The sequence below is a fragment of the Ascaphus truei genome, chromosome 21, assembly GCF_040206685.1.
Source record: "Ascaphus truei isolate aAscTru1 chromosome 21, aAscTru1.hap1, whole genome shotgun sequence".
NCBI lineage: Eukaryota > Metazoa > Chordata > Amphibia > Anura > Ascaphidae > Ascaphus > Ascaphus truei.
In genome coordinates this window covers 3,789,385-3,805,751 of record NC_134503.1, presented here as the reverse complement: position 1 = coordinate 3,805,751, position 16,367 = coordinate 3,789,385, and the positions used below count along the sequence as shown (strand labels likewise).

The 16,367-nt window shown below is 49.7% G+C and overlaps 1 protein-coding gene across 1 annotated transcript in view; it reads right to left on the bottom strand.

Annotated features, from left to right (window-relative positions):
• Nucleotides 1-9,194: 9,194 nt before the first annotated feature.
• Nucleotides 9,195-16,367, bottom strand: part of COL27A1 (collagen type XXVII alpha 1 chain) — a 263,084-nt gene continuing 255,911 nt past the window's right edge. The window contains 4 exon segments of the mRNA XM_075578501.1: nt 9,195-9,838; nt 11,849-12,067; nt 14,652-14,761; nt 14,845-15,013. Of these exon segments, the coding sequence (XP_075434616.1) occupies nt 9,692-9,838; nt 11,849-12,067; nt 14,652-14,761; nt 14,845-15,013 (645 nt within the window). The 3' untranslated portion in view covers nt 9,195-9,691.

Sequence of the window (16,367 nt, the reverse complement as noted above, 5' to 3'; positions counted from 1 at the left end):
GAGTTCCATAACAAAATAAGGTTGAAACCCACCTATTCTAGAAAGACCAGCGCCGAACCACGGCAGATTGTCCATCTTTGTGAGACAACAAGTTCTCAAGACAACATGACAACCTCCATTGTCATGCTAACATGCTATACTGTACACTGCCAACACAACTTCCCTATGGATACATATTTCTTCATCCCTTGCAAAATTTCAGCTATTTTTGGCGAAACTACCTGACATATTACAAATATTCCAGGCAAATGTCAAGATATTTTGAGATGTGTGTAAAAAAAAGAAAAAATTGGCATAAATTTTAACGCCAGAACAGTTTTTTCTATAATTTTACATGTTTCTTTTAATTACAGGGATTTATGTAATGCACATTTCAGCCAATAAAAAGAGAGGGGGGAAAAAAGAAAAACTTGAACTGAATACTCATACAAATAAAACTAACACACTCCTGTTTTTGTAGCGGTATCTGTAATGCGGTGTACACAAAGGTAGAGGGGACGTGTATCCTGTTAGCGGATTTCTGGGGCTCACCGTAGTTATAGTTATAGTATCTTGCTGCAAATCCCGGCTTTCTCTGAACATATTAACCTGTTACGTTATATTTGGTTAGCAATGCATGGCAGAAGAGGTTGAGCTTCATTCTCAGCATGCAAACATTTTCTTTGCAGTGTTTGGTGCAAGTCCTGAATTCCCCTCAGTTGGGGGACGTTATTTTAAGTTGTTCCCCATCTTGTCCCTTATGGGACATTGAGCTCACTGCTGCCACCTGCAGGCTCAAGTGATGCATGGCTCCCTCTACCTGGGCTGATCTCGGCCAGATAATTATTTCTCATCATATGCTGTGTGATGTTTTTTTTGTTTTTTTAATCTAGATCTTATTTGGGCTGGCTTTAGGGCAAGGTGGCTGCCTTCAGGGGCCCCATGCTCCCTCCTGTCGGCGCCGGGATCCAACTTTCACCTGAGCGCGCCATGGGGAGCGGCGGTGAGAAGAAAAGGCCCTCTGCTTCCCCTCCCCCTTACTCCCTCGCTGCTACCCCTTTCCCCTATGCTGCCCCTCCCTCTTACCCCCTCTTCTTCCCCTCCCCCTTACTCCCTCTCGGCTACCCTCTTCCCCCCTGCTGCTCCTCCCCCTTACCCCCTCCCCCAATGCTGCCCATCCCACTTACCCCCTCTCTGCTACCCTCTCCCCCTCTTCTGCCCCTCCACCTTACTACCCCCTCTCCTGCCCCTCCACTTTATGCCCTTTGTTACCCCCTCTGTTGCCCCCCCCCTTATCCCCTCCGTTGCCCCCCCCCCCTTATCCCCTCCCTCGCCCCCCCCCCCTTATCCCCTCCCTCCCCCTTTTTTTTAGCTGCCCTCGAGTATTCATACGTATCCTGAGCCGGCTCCTACACAGCACCAGGTAAGAAAGTTCCTATTTTTTGTGTATGTCACTATACATTGGAGGGGGGCGCGTTTAGAGGCCCTGCGCTTACCCGAATGCATTTCAATTATATGATGGGGGACTGCGCGAGGCTTCTTTAAATGTATTTACCTTGGCTTCCAGTGACAGTCTCCATGGCAACCCGTCACGTGAGGCGGGGAGGGGGGCGCGTGAGCAGGGGGGGAGATCAGGCAGAGGTGCGCAGACTTCAAGGTTTGTGCACCCCTGTATCAGAGTGTAAGCTCTGTGGATTAGTGCTCTGTGGATACATTAGGGTAGGGATGAGCAAACTGGGGGACTAGGCGCTCTACAGAGCCCCGCGTTCTTCCTCACAACATTGAAATAAAATGCTGGGGGAGCACGCGAGGCATCTGTCACTAAGGCCTCGTCCAGGGTGGCGCTGAGCGGGCGCGCGCGCTCACGCTGGACACATTGCGACAATGCATGTTTCCTGCGTGAGCGGGCGGGTGCGCCTGCTCGGCGCTCAGCCGCTTGCCGAGCAAGCAAAATTGATTTTGCTGCTCGCAAGCGCGTCACGTGAGCGGTTCCCCCAAATAAGGCTGTAATTCAGCATGGACTCTAGTATAAATTGACCATAGAACCCATCATAAGGTAGCACTAAGTAAACGTAATCTACGTCCTGTCATTAATATCTAATTAGTATGTTATAATGAAAACAATCTAAATGTTCTGATCAGCTGAAGATTCGTAACTCCAAACTAAACAGCTCTATAGCGGAGGCTGATAACATCACTGCGTGCCCCAGTAATTACAGCCTTATTTGTGAGCCTGGATTAAAACTTCACATTTGTCATCCTTTATGGTTATGTGCTGCTAAACTTAATTTACTAGTGGTGGGTGGGGGCTGCCATTTAGGGACACGTTTATATGTAAATCACCACTGCTCCTGTTATATCCCTGCCCCCCCTTGGGGGACAAAGAGTTGTTCATGGTATAATGCAATATCAGTTGCACCTTATTAGACTCTAAGTAGTATTAATTGAGGTCTTTTGATCATCAGTATTACTAGCAGCATTACTGAGCTTCGTCTCTGTTCTTTGGTTATTTCCATCAGCGCTGAATTTAACCTCTAACTCCCTACCACCTGATCGCTATTATACTGTATCTGAGTGTTTATTTAGTGGGGGTTACTGGTATTTCGTCTCATTATTGCTATCTTGCTATCTTGATGTTTTAATTACTGTTACACTCACAATCGGTAATATATGTGTAAGTAACACTACTGAAAGTTACATTTTAATTATTGGTGGTGTGCATTTAAGTGAATTTACCTTTGAACACACTATCTGGTGAGCTCACCACTTCACTGATTCACTTTCAGTTCACAGTTTGCACCCACTCAAAATAATTATCGATTATAGTATTTGTAAATTAGTATGGTTTGTAGTTGATCACTCCCTATCACCACCCTTTTTTTTTTTCTACACTTCATAATCTGCAGATCCTAAGTTGAGTGGTAGATCGTGTTCATTACTTTGGGAAACCATTTCTTGTACGACTTGGATGTGGCCCATTGTGTTGCACCCACTGCGATATTCGGCTTGTTCTCCAGGCTGGGCAAAGTCCGGCGTCTGTTGTAGCTGAATATCCTCGTAAAAACCCTGGTAATTGGAAGTAGGCTGATGGGTCTGTAGTTCTTGAGGTCTTTGTCTCGTGTTTTTTTATGGATGGGGATAACTATGTTATTACTCCATTGTTTGCATGTCATTACCCAGAATCCTTGGCGGCAGTGGAGGCGTTGCATGCTGAGAATGGGGATGGCCGTTTTGTGGACCCGTCTAAGACGTGAATGTCACAAGTGGGATTTTTATTTGCTGTACGGTGGAGAGTTTGTCACTTTGCTTACTCTCCATAACTTACTTTGTGTGTCCATTGTTCTGTAATTGTCCTGTTCGTCTAGCCGCGTGTAACGAGTTGTGTAAGGGATTTCTCCACTCCCCCGCATCGTTCCAGATTTCAGTTGTGATTCCATCTCCCCCGGGAGCCTCCCCAATTCTCATGGATATTATTGCCTTTGCCACTGAAATGACGCCTGGGACATCATTGGTGGTTTCTTCTTGTCCTCGCTCTGCTGGATTACACCCCGTGTGACCTGTGTCCGGGCACAATCCATGTAGAAGACCTCTTCTCCCTTTACGGTAAGCGCAGTCCTGTGTTGGTTTGATTGTAATCATTTGGTTCCATGTTGCCTGGTCGTTGTCTTTAAGTTTTGTTGTTTTCGAGCCTTTCGCCGTATAACGGAAGATGTAAGAACACGTAGTTGTTATATTGCTGCATTTCTTGTTTCCTAAGTAACTGATTTGTCTCGTTCTCATTTTTTTTTATACTGTTTCTTTTTTGACGATTGCTCCATTTTTTTTTCTTCTACGAGTTCAACTCAAATCTTCCTAAATTCTTCGGTTGCGTGTTAGTTTCCCCGTGCGTTGTGAGCGCGCTGAAGCGTTTCTTCCGTTCGTTTAAATTCTCTGCTGTTATTCTTGATGTTGATTGTTTTTGTTGTTTTTCTTTTTAATTAGTTTTCTTCTTTCCAACTTCACATTCAGATTTAATCTGTAGCGAACCAAGCGCTGATCCCTCCCTGTGTCCAAACGGGGAGGGACTGCTAAGTCTTCAGTCGCGTGTTTCTCGTTAGCCAAGATATGATCTATTTCATCATGTATTCCATGTCCATTTTTTCTTTTTTGATTCTCCTTGATAAATAAATTCCTGATGTAGAAGTTTTCCCATTCTGCACAATCTGTCCCCACGTTCATTCCTGTAATTGTAACCATACTTACCTTGTGACGCGCCAGTCTTTCTGCTGGGCGCCGGTCTTTGCATTGAAATCTCCCATAACGATCCTGAGCTGACCACTTCCATTGTTTGTTGTTAAATTGGTTGATTATATATGTATGAGTGGTAGCCAAAGCAAGTATAACAGTTCTCATAATCCCCAATGGAGATATGATATCTAAAACTAGCATAGGAGGGTTGCAAATAATAATAAAAAACGTTTATTATTACCATACCAGGTAAATTGAGGGACCCTTATAAATATACACAGACATATTTCTGAGTTGATTTAAAAAAAAAAATATATATATATATATTTTATTATAATGTAATAATATTTTTATTTCTATGGTGATAGCATATTCCACAGTGCAGTACAAGGTGGGGGTATAACTTAAAATAAATATATTTCTTTATACACAAACACATAATCCCATGTCCCTCTCAAACCTGTTCCATGACAGGGGAAGGTGTGGGACGTGCCCAACTTATTTTCGAGCATACGGGGGTCATTGAGGACGACCTGAGATGGGATCGGAAAGAAATGGCGGGCATGAGGTTAGCACATTTCATTAAATGTTCAAACAACATAAACCCCTTTTGTAAATGATCATTTCCTTGTGAGCCTGGGATATGTATAAGGTCCCAAAAAGTGCTATCTGTCTTCAAAACTCAACATTTATATAAATATATACATATTTTATTTATCTCCACAATCTGCGTTGACCTAAAACGTGTTTGGTACGAGGAGGGGTGCGGTCCGTCCTGGCAGCCAAGCAGCCGATACCCAATGTTGGGCCTGACTTCTGGGATCGGAATACTGGGGCTCGCCCCCCTCTGCCTCAACGCTCTGGGCAGATGTCCCCGCTCTTGCCCCTGTTGGCGGGCAGTAGCTGGATCTCCGCGCCCCGGGGGGGAAGGGAATGCCCCCCCTCACCTCCGCGCTTCACCCCGTTCTCTCACGCGGAGAGACGGAACAGGCGGCGCCTTGCTGTGGTAATCGGATAACCGCTTGTCACCACTCAGAGGCATGTGTGGGGACAGCCGGTAACGTCAATGCACCGTCTCGGTGACGTGACTGTGACATGGAAGTTCAATGGGGTCGTTACCAAAATAATCCAGACGTCAACGTGTAACCCTAACTGGGATCGATTCCCCCCCTGGCTGCTGCTGTAACCCTTTCAGTGCAATACATTATTACCTTGTGGAGGAACAGAGGGTGAGGAATTGTGTTCTCCACTCCTCAAGGGCCACCAACAGGTCAGGTTTTCAGGATATCCCTGCTTCAGCACACATTCCCAGCCAGCTCAAACTCTTACACCCACCACATCATGAATATATATTTATGTCAAAAGAGAGCTACTGAGCGTGGCAAATGTATACAACAAAAGACAGGGGCGCCCAATGCTACATCCAATTGACAAAACATATATGGTAATAAGTATAAAGTTTAAATACTTAAGCATTTAAACTTATACTTATTACCATGTTTTGTCAATTGGATGTAGCATTGGGCGCCCCTGTCTTTTGTTGTATCCCTGCTTCAGACTGACACCTGTGCTGAAGCAGGGATATACTGAAGACCTGACCTGTTGGTGGCCCTTGAGGACTGGAGATGGCCAGCACCTCCCCCCCCCCCCCCCCCGTTGTACGAATCTACACCAAAGTTTTGCCGTGCCTGATAGATAATAATCAGCGTTTTTGAAGGGCTCTTCATCTCTATTGACGACATATACTGTGTACTGAATTCTATTCTTGTTCAACTGGATTGCGGACAAGCGAATAATGATGGCAGGTTGTGATCATTCTTAATGTATCAACGTGAGAGTTCTTCATAGTAGGTGAAATTAGAGTGTGCAACACGTTTGAAACCTCGCAGGTCTCTTTTTCAAGTGAACAGCCATGCGCTCTTACAAATTTGAGTCCATTTAAAGCTGCAGTTCAGTCAATATCCTGCATGTGTGTTTTTTTTTTAATAAATCAGTTCTGTAGTAAGAAAAAATACTTTTAGCATTTTCTGTTTTTAAAAAAACAACTTTGAAAGACCAATTTTCTTGTATTCTATTTTAACAGCCATTTGCTAAGGCGCTGCCCCTTCATGTCCTGTCACAAGCCCTGGCACACCCCTTGTCAGCCCTGCCCTCCCTCTAGCACATGTCAGTGCAGGAGTGCTCATGAATATTCATGAGCTTCCACTGACAGACAAGCAGAATATAAACAGATCTCTTCACTAATTATGTCACCAAATTTCGACCTATCAATACATGGAGAACGAATTGACCGGCAGCTATACAGTTCTTTAGGTAATTAGAGATTGCACACATAAAACTATTGAAGTAAAAAAATAAATTAAAAAAAAAAAAGACTCAACTGCAGCTTTAATCATAAAAAATCTATTGTAAACCTCGAACTGTACCACCCCCCATGCCTACCTGAAACTCTCAGCTGCCCCTTTCTCCTGCACTCATGCCTTGCACACATTAGGGTGGTTGTATGTGTGATTCTGATGGAAGGCCTGCACAACTCCAGTCCTCGAGGGGCTGCAAACAGGCCAGGTTTTCAGGATATCCCTACTTCAGCACAGCGGGCTCAATTAGTGGCTCAGTCATACTGTATTTTCAGCACAGGTGGTGCAGTCATAATGGCTGCGCCACCTGTGCTGAAGCAGGGACATCCTGAAAACCTGACCTGTTGGTGGCCCTTGAGGACCGGAGTTGGTCACCCCTATCCTATATTATTGGGTACATCTTGCGGACGCTTCCGTTTAACCCCTTCCCTGCCAGCGCGTTGCGAGACCCGTTCCTTCGCCGGCGCCGCTGACACGGCGGCGTTTTATCCCTGGTCGAGTCCCGTAGCGCTGAGAAATAAAAGACGCCAGATCGGGCTGCGTGGCCTCATTTCTGAAAATGTTTATTTTTTTTTTTTAAACAAAAGTTAATGTGAAATGATAAAATTCCAACATCCTGAAAGAGACAAATGACACCAACAGGACAGAGGGGAGGAGGAGAGGGGGACGAAGCGTTGGGGGTCGGAGAGAGGGATGGTGTAGACATTAGCGAGAGTTCCCCCCCCCAAATCACGTGGCGAGGTATTCGGAAGAATCCCGTTTTATTTCAACGTGTTAACAGAAAATAATGAGACGCACGCCCCTCCCCCCCCCCCCCCAGGACATCCCCCATGTAGCATTCTCAGTACAGTACAGCCTAGACCAGGGGGGCTCAATTCCAGGCCTCCCCCCCCCCCCAACAGGACAGGTTTTTGGGATATCCCAGCTTCAGCACAGGTGGCTCAATCAGAGGCCCAGTCGAAGACTGAGCCCCTGATTGAGCCACCTGTGCTGAAGCAGGAACAAATTAAGCCACATGCGCTGCAGCAGGGATATTCTGAAAACCTGACCTGTTGGGGGGGGGGGGGGGGGATTAAGTACTGGAGTTGAGTACCGCTGGACTAGATTACAATATTTATATAGAACAAGACGGATAATCTTATTTAGCTCCAAATTTACATATAGAAACTAAAACTCCTACAGAACATTTGTCCGAGGCCCCAGTTGGGTGTGAAAAGCGACAAGTCTTATTTTTTTTTTTTTTTAAAGAAGATTTGAACAGGGCGGGGGGGTCATACTTAAATTAACATGAAAAACCAAATGACCCCCTTCCCCGTTCCTGTTGCAAGACCCCAGGCGCGGAGCGATAGGAACAGGCAGAGCAGCACTAATTAACAGCCGGTTCTTTAGGTAGAAATTCATACAGCTTCTGGAAGCGATTTTATACAACCAAGCAGTGAATACAAAAAAAAAACACCCCAAATCTACAAAGATTTCCTACGAATAAAAATTCCTTTGGTACAAATTCACCAGGACGCAAAGCCTACAAAAATATTCCCTTAAAATATATAAACACAATTTAAATTAAAAAAAAAAAAAAAAAAAAACACTTTTTTTATTTTACCATTTATTTTATCATTATTGTCACTGTGCCCCTTCATCCCTGAGTTGTTACTGTTTGCGCACTGCAGGGTTTTGGTTACGATAATATAATATGCCATTCGGGTCCTTCAGTGTTACGCAGATCTAATGCCCAGATGTACGGAATTTGCCTTGAGGGTGTGCTAGGGCGTGGCCATGGGGTGGGGGTACTCCAGTCCTCAAGGGCCACCAACAGGTCAGGTTTCCAGGATATCCCTGCGTTAGCACAGGTGACAATCATTATCTGCTTCAGCACAGGTGGCTCAGTCTTGGACGGAGCCACTGACTGAGCCATCTGTGCTGAAGCAGGGATACACTGAAAATCTGACCTGTTGGTGGCCCTTGAAGAGTGGCGTTCCCCACCCGTCTTAGCATGTTTAGTGAATCTGGGCCTCTTATCGTCTACTTTTAGAGCACCGACATTAAATGCGGATAGTTGTTCCTGCGTTAACCATCGGCGCGGTGTACGAAAAAGAAACAAGCGTTTTGTATGGTGGTAAGCAAACTAATCACATCCAACATCCTAAAATATATATATATATTTTTTTTTTTTTTAAAAAGCCCAGAATCGTGTCCGCTCACACAAAACGCTTCTCAGGGGTGAAGGGGCCCGTTCACCGGGGAACCGTTACCGCGCCCTCCAAAATACAAAAATAGCCAGGGGTCCTCCCCACAGGTGTCTGTGGAAAAGGCTTCAGCACCTTCAGAAACTTTAAATAACTTCAAATAAAAAATAAAGCTTCAAAGCACCAGAGATTTTCACAGTGGGAGGTAACGCCTGTCGCCTGAGCGTGTCACTGAGCGTGTCACTGAGCGTGTCACTGAGCGTGTCACTGAGCGTGTCACTGAGCGTGTCGCCTAAGCGTGTCTCCACGCTGCACCAGTCACTTCTCTCTTCATAAAAAGCTTTGGCGTCCCCAGCTCCGTCGCGGGAAGGAAGCCGGGGAGTTTACTACACTTTACATTTGTTTAAATAACATATATATTTATATATATATATATATATATATATAATTATTTTTTTTTTTACATTTTATTTCATATTGCACGTCACAATGCTTTCTGCCATATTTACCCCAAATGTTTCTCCGTTAGCAGCTCCCTGGCAGCGGGGAGTGTAACTGTGGATTAGTCCTTTTTGGTTTGTTGCGGTTTTTTTCCGCAAGCGCGTGACTGGTTTGGCGTTTGTATCTGCCAGGTTTCTCCGGCCATGTGCTCTTTTCTTGTGTCGGGTGTGCCGGTGTAGGATTTTGTTCATGACTTGTGTGCCTCGTTTCCCCCCTTTTCCCCTTCAGACGCCGTTGCACGGGGTGTCTCTGCTGGGTGGGGTCCCGCTGTGTCCGTTACACTGTGATGCAGCGGGTGGGGGTCCCGGGACATTGGTGGAGCTCGAAGGAAGCTTGTTTGCAAGTCACGTGGCCTGCCTACATCCATTCGGGATAAGAGGTCATTTCAGGGTCAGAGTGCAGGCTCGGAGGTCAGAGGGATGCAAAACCAGGCATCGCGTTTCACAGGAAGCAGACATTTCCTACTTCCAGGTGGAAGGTCCTCCCCGGTCTGGATGGAGGGAGACTTAGCACGTCGACAATCGGCAGTTGAGTTGGGTCCTGGGTCCGAAAGGTGAAGATAGTTTGATGCCAGCGTCCGTCCTGCAGCTGCAAAAAAAAACAAAAAGCATATGATGTAGTCCAGAAGTTTAAGGCCTTGATTATAGTAGGTCCGGCTGTGCGCGCGGCCTGCAGGCATTGGGAGGCGTGGCCATGATGTCACGTGAGCGGATTGGCTGAACCGCTCACGTGGAACCGCCCGTCGCTCGGCAAGATCAATTGCAGATGCCTGCTCAAAAACTTGGACGCTTCGTTCGCACGTGCAGTCAATTGCGCACAATTGAAAACATTCATTTGTTTTGGCGGGGTGCCGCAATTATAAGCACGGACTAATGGTTTTAGGAGTCAGTTCTTTTTTTTTTTTGTTTATGTACAAATGTCATTCTATCCATCCCATGGACAGTACAAAGGACTCGGGGGCATCCCTTAAGGTTGGGGGAAGGGAGATTTCACCAGCAACAAAGGAAAGGGTTCTTTACAGTAAGGGCAGTTACAGTGTGGGATTCATTACCCATGGAGACTGTGATGGCAGATACAATAGATTTGTTCAAAAAAATGTTGGACATCTTTTTAGATGGGAAAGGTATACAGGGATATACCAAATAAGTAAACATGGGAAGGATGTTGACCCAGGGAGTAATCTGATTGCCAATTCTTGGAGTCAGGAAGGAATTTATTTTCCCCTCTATGAGATATCATTAGATGATATGTCACTGCGGTTTTTATTTGCCTTCCTCTGTATAGTAAAATAAGAACACCATGGAAAGGAGAACATAAGGCAAAGGGAGTCCCTGCCCCGGAGAGCTTACAATCTAACTGGTACGTTGTGAGACACGGTATGAGTAAAAGTGCAGACAGGGAGATCACGCGCGCCTGGAGAGCAGCGCAGCAGAGACCCGAGTGAGGCGCGGCTCTTATTTTGGCGTATTTTCAGATGGGCTTTGAATGGGGAAAGTGACAGTGCTTGGGGGGATATTGAGGGGCAGAGCGCACTGTTGGGAGAGAGGTTTAAGACGGTAGAGGTCTGTAAAGGGAGCAAAGAAGAGGGATGCCTCTTACGCTCGACCCAAGGCTGAGTAGGGGTGTAATGAGGTCAGAGTTTCGATATATGGAGGTGCAGAGGAGTGTACACCCTTAACGGAAAGGAGGAGAATGTTGTTATTAACAGAGATTATTAGAAAACCAGCAGAGGGTATTCAGGAGGCCAGGGGCCCGACTGGAGAGGATCTAGTATGTTATGGAAGAAGTGATGTACAGTATGTGTAAAAACTATTTGTTCCAGAAGTTGAGGCAAAAGGCATGTGTGAGAGACAGGGCGACAGCTAGGGGAGCTAGGAGGATCAAGGGGGGTGTTCCTGAGAATAGGCCGAACAAGCTTAAAAACAGATGAAAAATGGCCAGAGCAAAGAGAGCAGTTACCAATATCGGAGGCTGGGGCCTATGGCAGAAAGGAGAGGTGTAATGAGATGGGACAGATGGGTGTGAGGATAACAGCCGCTTGGGACACTTCCTCCTCTGGAACCGGAGAGGGTAGGAGGACTATAGGAAGACAGAGAAGATGAGGCGTGGGTTGGATTTATGCCTCTTTATCAGGGAGCGGACATTGCATTTTTTTTCAGAGCCGAGTTAAAGCCAGATCGCGTGAATTTGTAGTGAATGAAAGCTCCCTCCCGAGGCTTTCCCGCGGAACGCGTGTCGGAGCGTTGAGAGCGCGTCTGCGCGTTTCGCCCGGGATGTGGGAGTGTCAACGAGGCGGCACGGACAGCGTTTTCATTGTAACGTTTTTGCCAATTCCTTGGTTACTCCTACAATGGGGTGTGGCAGTTGTTAAGAACACGTGGGTCACGGGTGTGTGGAAAGGAATGCACTGGCTTGGTTCACGTTCTCGTGATCTATGGCATTAGAGAAGCTGGACAAATGGTTAAAGTGTGAGGCCACAGAGGAAGCTTGTAGGTATTGCAATGTGTTTTGTAGCCTTTAGCATTTTGTGCCTCTGCAGCAGTCACTGGCGACCAGCGGTCTCGGCCCTCGCTGCCTCCATGCAGACTGGAATCTTACCCAGCAGTCATCCATGCTGACCTCCGGCTGCAGCGGGCCTCCGGCCTCAAATATCTGCCCGTTCCAAGCCTTGAATCGCACTGCATTCTGGGAAGGCTGGCCTGAGGAGGCTCCCCCCCATACCGTCACATTCATGCAGTGAATGGTTATGTGCTGCACGACCTCTGAACTTAGGAGGTGGAGGAAATTCATCTGAACTCTGCCGACATCAAACTCCAGCTGTAAAGACAGAGCCGCAGGCGTGTAGGAACAGGAAAACGCGGCGTGCTAAGCGAGGTGTGCCCAACGCCAGGCCTCAGGGGCTGGGTATTAGGGATATCCCTGCTTCAGCGCAGGTGGCTCAGTCGAAGCAGTGATATCCCCAATACCTGACCTGTTGGTGGCCCTTGAGGACTGGAGTTGGCCGCTCCTGTACTGGGTCTTAATCATAATTCTAACGTGTGCGTGTCTGGGTGTGCGCGTGTCTGGGTGTGCGCGTGTCTGGGTGTGCGCGTGTCTGGGTGTGCGCGTGTCTGGGTGTGCGCGTGTCTGGGTGTGCGCGTGTCTGGGTGTGCGCGTGTGTGTCTGGGTGTGCGCGTGTGTGTCTGGGTGTGTGCGTGTCTGGGTGTGCGCGTGTCTGGGTGTGCGCGTGTCTGGGTGTGCGCGTGTCTGGGTGCGCGCGTGTCTGGGTGCGCGCGTGTCTGGGTGCGCGCGTGTCTGGGTGCGCGCGTGTCTGGGTGCGCGCGTGTCTGGGTGCGCGCGTGTCTGGGTGCGCGCGTGTCTGGGTGCGTGCGTGCGTGTCTGGGTGCGTGCGTGTCTGGGTGCGTGCGTGCGTGTCTGGGTGCGTGCGTGCGTGTCTGGGTGCGTGCGTGCGTGTCTGGGTGCGTGCGTGCGTGTCTGGGTGTGTGCGTGTCTGGGTGCGTGTGTGCGTGTCTGGGTGCGTGTGTGCGTGTCTGGGTGCGTGTGTGCGTGTCTGGGTGCGTGTGTGCGTGTCTGGGTGCGTGTGTGCGTGTCTGGGTGCGTGTCTGGGTGCGTGTGTGCGTGTCTGGGTGCGTGTGTGCGTGTCTGGGTGCGTGTGTGCGTGTCTGGGTGCGTGTGTGCGTGTCTGGGTGCGTGTGTGCGTGTCTGGGTGCGTGTGTGCGTGTCTGGGTGCGTGTGTGCGTGTCTGGGTGCGTGCGTGTCTGGGTGCGTGCGTGCGTGTGTGCGTGTCTGGGTGCGTGTGTGCGTGTCTGGGTGCGTGTGTGCGTGTCTGGGTGCGTGTGTGCGTGTCTGGGTGCGTGTGTGCGTGTCTGGGTGCGTGTGTGCGTGTCTGGGTGCGTGTGTGCGTGTCTGGGTGCGTGTGTGCGTGTCTGGGTGCGTGTGTGCGTGTCTGGGTGCGTGTGTGCGTGTCTGGGTGCGTGTGTGCGTGTGTGTCTTCTGGGTGGGAACAATGTGGAAACTTGAAGGAAAACAATTTATACACAGAATTAGAATCCCATTTAAGCGACAGTATATCCCTCGGGGCCCAGAGAGGGGTAAATGACCGTTACAAACCCATTACGTTGGATGTAGGTTGTACGTCAGAAAGGCTTCCTGGAAAAGGTGAGTGTTCACCATCTGAAAGCTGGGGGGGGGGGGTCTGATGGTGCGTGGTGGGGAACTCCAGGGATCGGGCAGCAGGGAGACGTCTCGCAGGCGGGGGTGAGAGGAGGTGATAAGGCGGGAGAGGCGGGTGTGGTGGGCAGAGCATAGGGGGATTTAGCACTGAATTTGGGGATGTATAGGCTCTGTAAGAGGTACAGCATAGTTGGGAACTTTGTTAGTCAGAGCTAGAGTTTAGAATTTTATTCTAGAGGATATGGGAAGCCGGTGTAGGGGTATGTGTAGTGGAGCAGCAGAAGTGGAGCAGTGAGGGAGGTAGAGGATATGGGAAGCCGGTGTAGGGGTATGTGTAGTGGAGCAGCAGAAGTGGAGCCGTGAGGGATATAGAGGATATGGGAAGCCGGTGTAGGGGTATGTGTAGTGGAGCAGCAGAAGTGGAGCAGTGAGGGAGGTAGAGGATATGGGAAGCCGGTGTAGGGGTATGTGTAGTGGAGCAGCAGAAGTGGAGCCGTGAGGGATATAGAGGATATGGGAAGCCGGTGTAGGGGTATGTGTAGTGGAGCAGCAGCAGTGGAGCAGTGAGGGAGGTAGAGGATATGGGAAGCCGGTGTAGGGGTATGTGTAGTGGAGCAGCAGAAGTGGAGCAGTGAGGGAGGTAGAGGATATATGGGAAGCCGGTGTAGGGGTATGTGTAGTGGAGCAGCAGAAGTGGAGCAGTGAGGGAGATAGAGGATATGGAAAGCCGGTGTAGGGGTATGTGTAGTGGAGCAGCAGAAGTGGAGCAGTGAGGGAGGTAGAGGATATGGGAAGCCGGTGTAGGGGTATGTGTAGTGGAGCAGCAGAAGTGGAGCAGTGAGGGAGGTAGAGGATATATGGGAAGCCGGTGTAGGGGTATGTGTAGTGGAGCAGCGAGGGAGGTAGAGGATATGGAAAGCCGGTGTAGGGGTATGTGTAGTGGAACAGCAGAAGTGGAGCCGTGAGGGATATAGAGGATATGGGAAGCCGGTGTAGGGGTATGTGTAGTGGAGCAGCAGCAGTGAGTGAGGTACAGGATATGATTATTAGAGGCAAGCATCGCAAGACCGAAAGGGACAAGAACGCAAAACACGTCTGTTGAAAAGCGTTGGTCACTGTCCGGCTCTGAACACGGATCGGGGAGATGGGAAACTCTTCCTCTGGTGGGCTGTGTATAATGAGCTTTAGTTAATGCGGTCCGGCAAGCAGAACTTCTCCAGTGACTTACCTTGGATGTGGTGATGGGCCTGAGACATGTCAGGCCCCCCTGCCTGAAGTCGCACGTCACTTCTATGGTATCCGAAGAACAGCCAACATTGGGGTCAATCCAGTAAGTGCCTGCAGAGAGAACGGGGCGTCAAATGGGGCGTCTCGGCCTCAGGTCCCTGCACACGTAACGTCGCTATGGAACATCTCCTCACCATCTCCCATCTTCTGCTGGCAATTCATCAGGTCCCTGCAGACACGGGCTGGGTTATCTCTTGTGCCCAGTGGGTTTTTGATGCTTTGGATGAGGCTACTGAGGTAGTGTAAGGTCTTAAAAATATCTCCCCCCTGGTCCATTTGCAGGAAGTCTGTGCTCCTATAGGACTGCCACAAAGTAAGCAAAGGTTAGTCGCTGTTATTCGTGTACTGGACAAGAGACGGAGACGGGTAGCATTAGATTTATGACATAAATGGCTTATTCTGGTACGTGATGCGCTGCTCGGATAGTCTGAGAAACCCCTAAAATTTTCAATTATCTTCTAGCCCAATGGGAATCAAAGCGCTTCACCATCACAGTATATCGCGCTGCACATAGAGTGTAAGCTCACCTGGGCAGGGGCCGTGTCTGTAACATTCCTATGCTTTGGTGCCTGAGGCCTCCTGCATGTAGCAGGAAAGTGAGACCGTCCGTATGAGGGGGCACCGGGCAGAGAGTTTACTTAACACCATCAGAGCCTGGCTATTTTCTGCGCTGCATGTTGGGCCCCAGCACTGCCCTGCGCCCTGTGTGTTGGGCACTGCCCTGCGCCCTGTGTGTTGGGCACTGCCCTGCGCCCTGTGTGTTGGGCACTGCCCTGCGCCCTGTGTGTTGGGCACTGCCCTGCGCCCTGTGTGTTGGGCACTGCCCTGCGCCCTGTGTGTTGGGCACTGCCCTGCGCCCTGTGTGTTGGGCACTGCCCTGCGCCCTGTGTGTTGGGCACTGCCCTGCGCCCTGTATGTTGGGCCCCGCACTGCCCTGCGCCCTGTATGTTGGGCACTGCCCTGCGCCCTGTATGTTGGGCACTGCCCTGTGCCCTGTATGTTGGGCACTGCCCTGCGCCCTGTATGTTGGGCCCCAGTACTGCCCTGCGCCCTGTATGTTGGGCACTGCCCTGCGCCCTGTATGTTGGGCACTGCCCTGCGCCCTGTATGTTGGGCACTGCCCTGCGCCCTGTATGTTGGGCACTGCCCTGCGCCCTGTATGTTGGGCCCCGCACTGCCCTGCGCCCTGTATGTTGGGCCCCAGCACTGCCCTGCGCCCTGTATGTTGGACACTGCCCTGCGCCCTGTATGTTGGGCACTGCCCTGCGCCCTGTGTGTTGGGCACTGCCCTGCGCCCTGTATGTTGGGCACTGCCCTGCGCCCTGTATGTTGGGCACTGCCCTGCGCCCTGTATGTTGGGCACTGCCCTGCGCCCTGTATGTTGGGCCCCAGCACTGCCCTGCGCCCTGTATGTTGGGCACTGCCCTGCGCCCTGTATGTTGGGCACTGCCCTGCGCCCTGCATGTTGGGCACTGCCCTGCGCCCTGTATGTTGGGCACTGCCCTGCGCCCTGTATGTTGGGCCCCAGCACTGCCCTGCATGTTGGGCACTGCCCTGCGCCCTGTATGTTGGGCCCCGCACTGCCCTGCGCCCTGTATGTTGGGCACTGCCCTGCGCCCTGTATGTTGGGCCCCAGCACTGCCCTGCATGTTGGGCA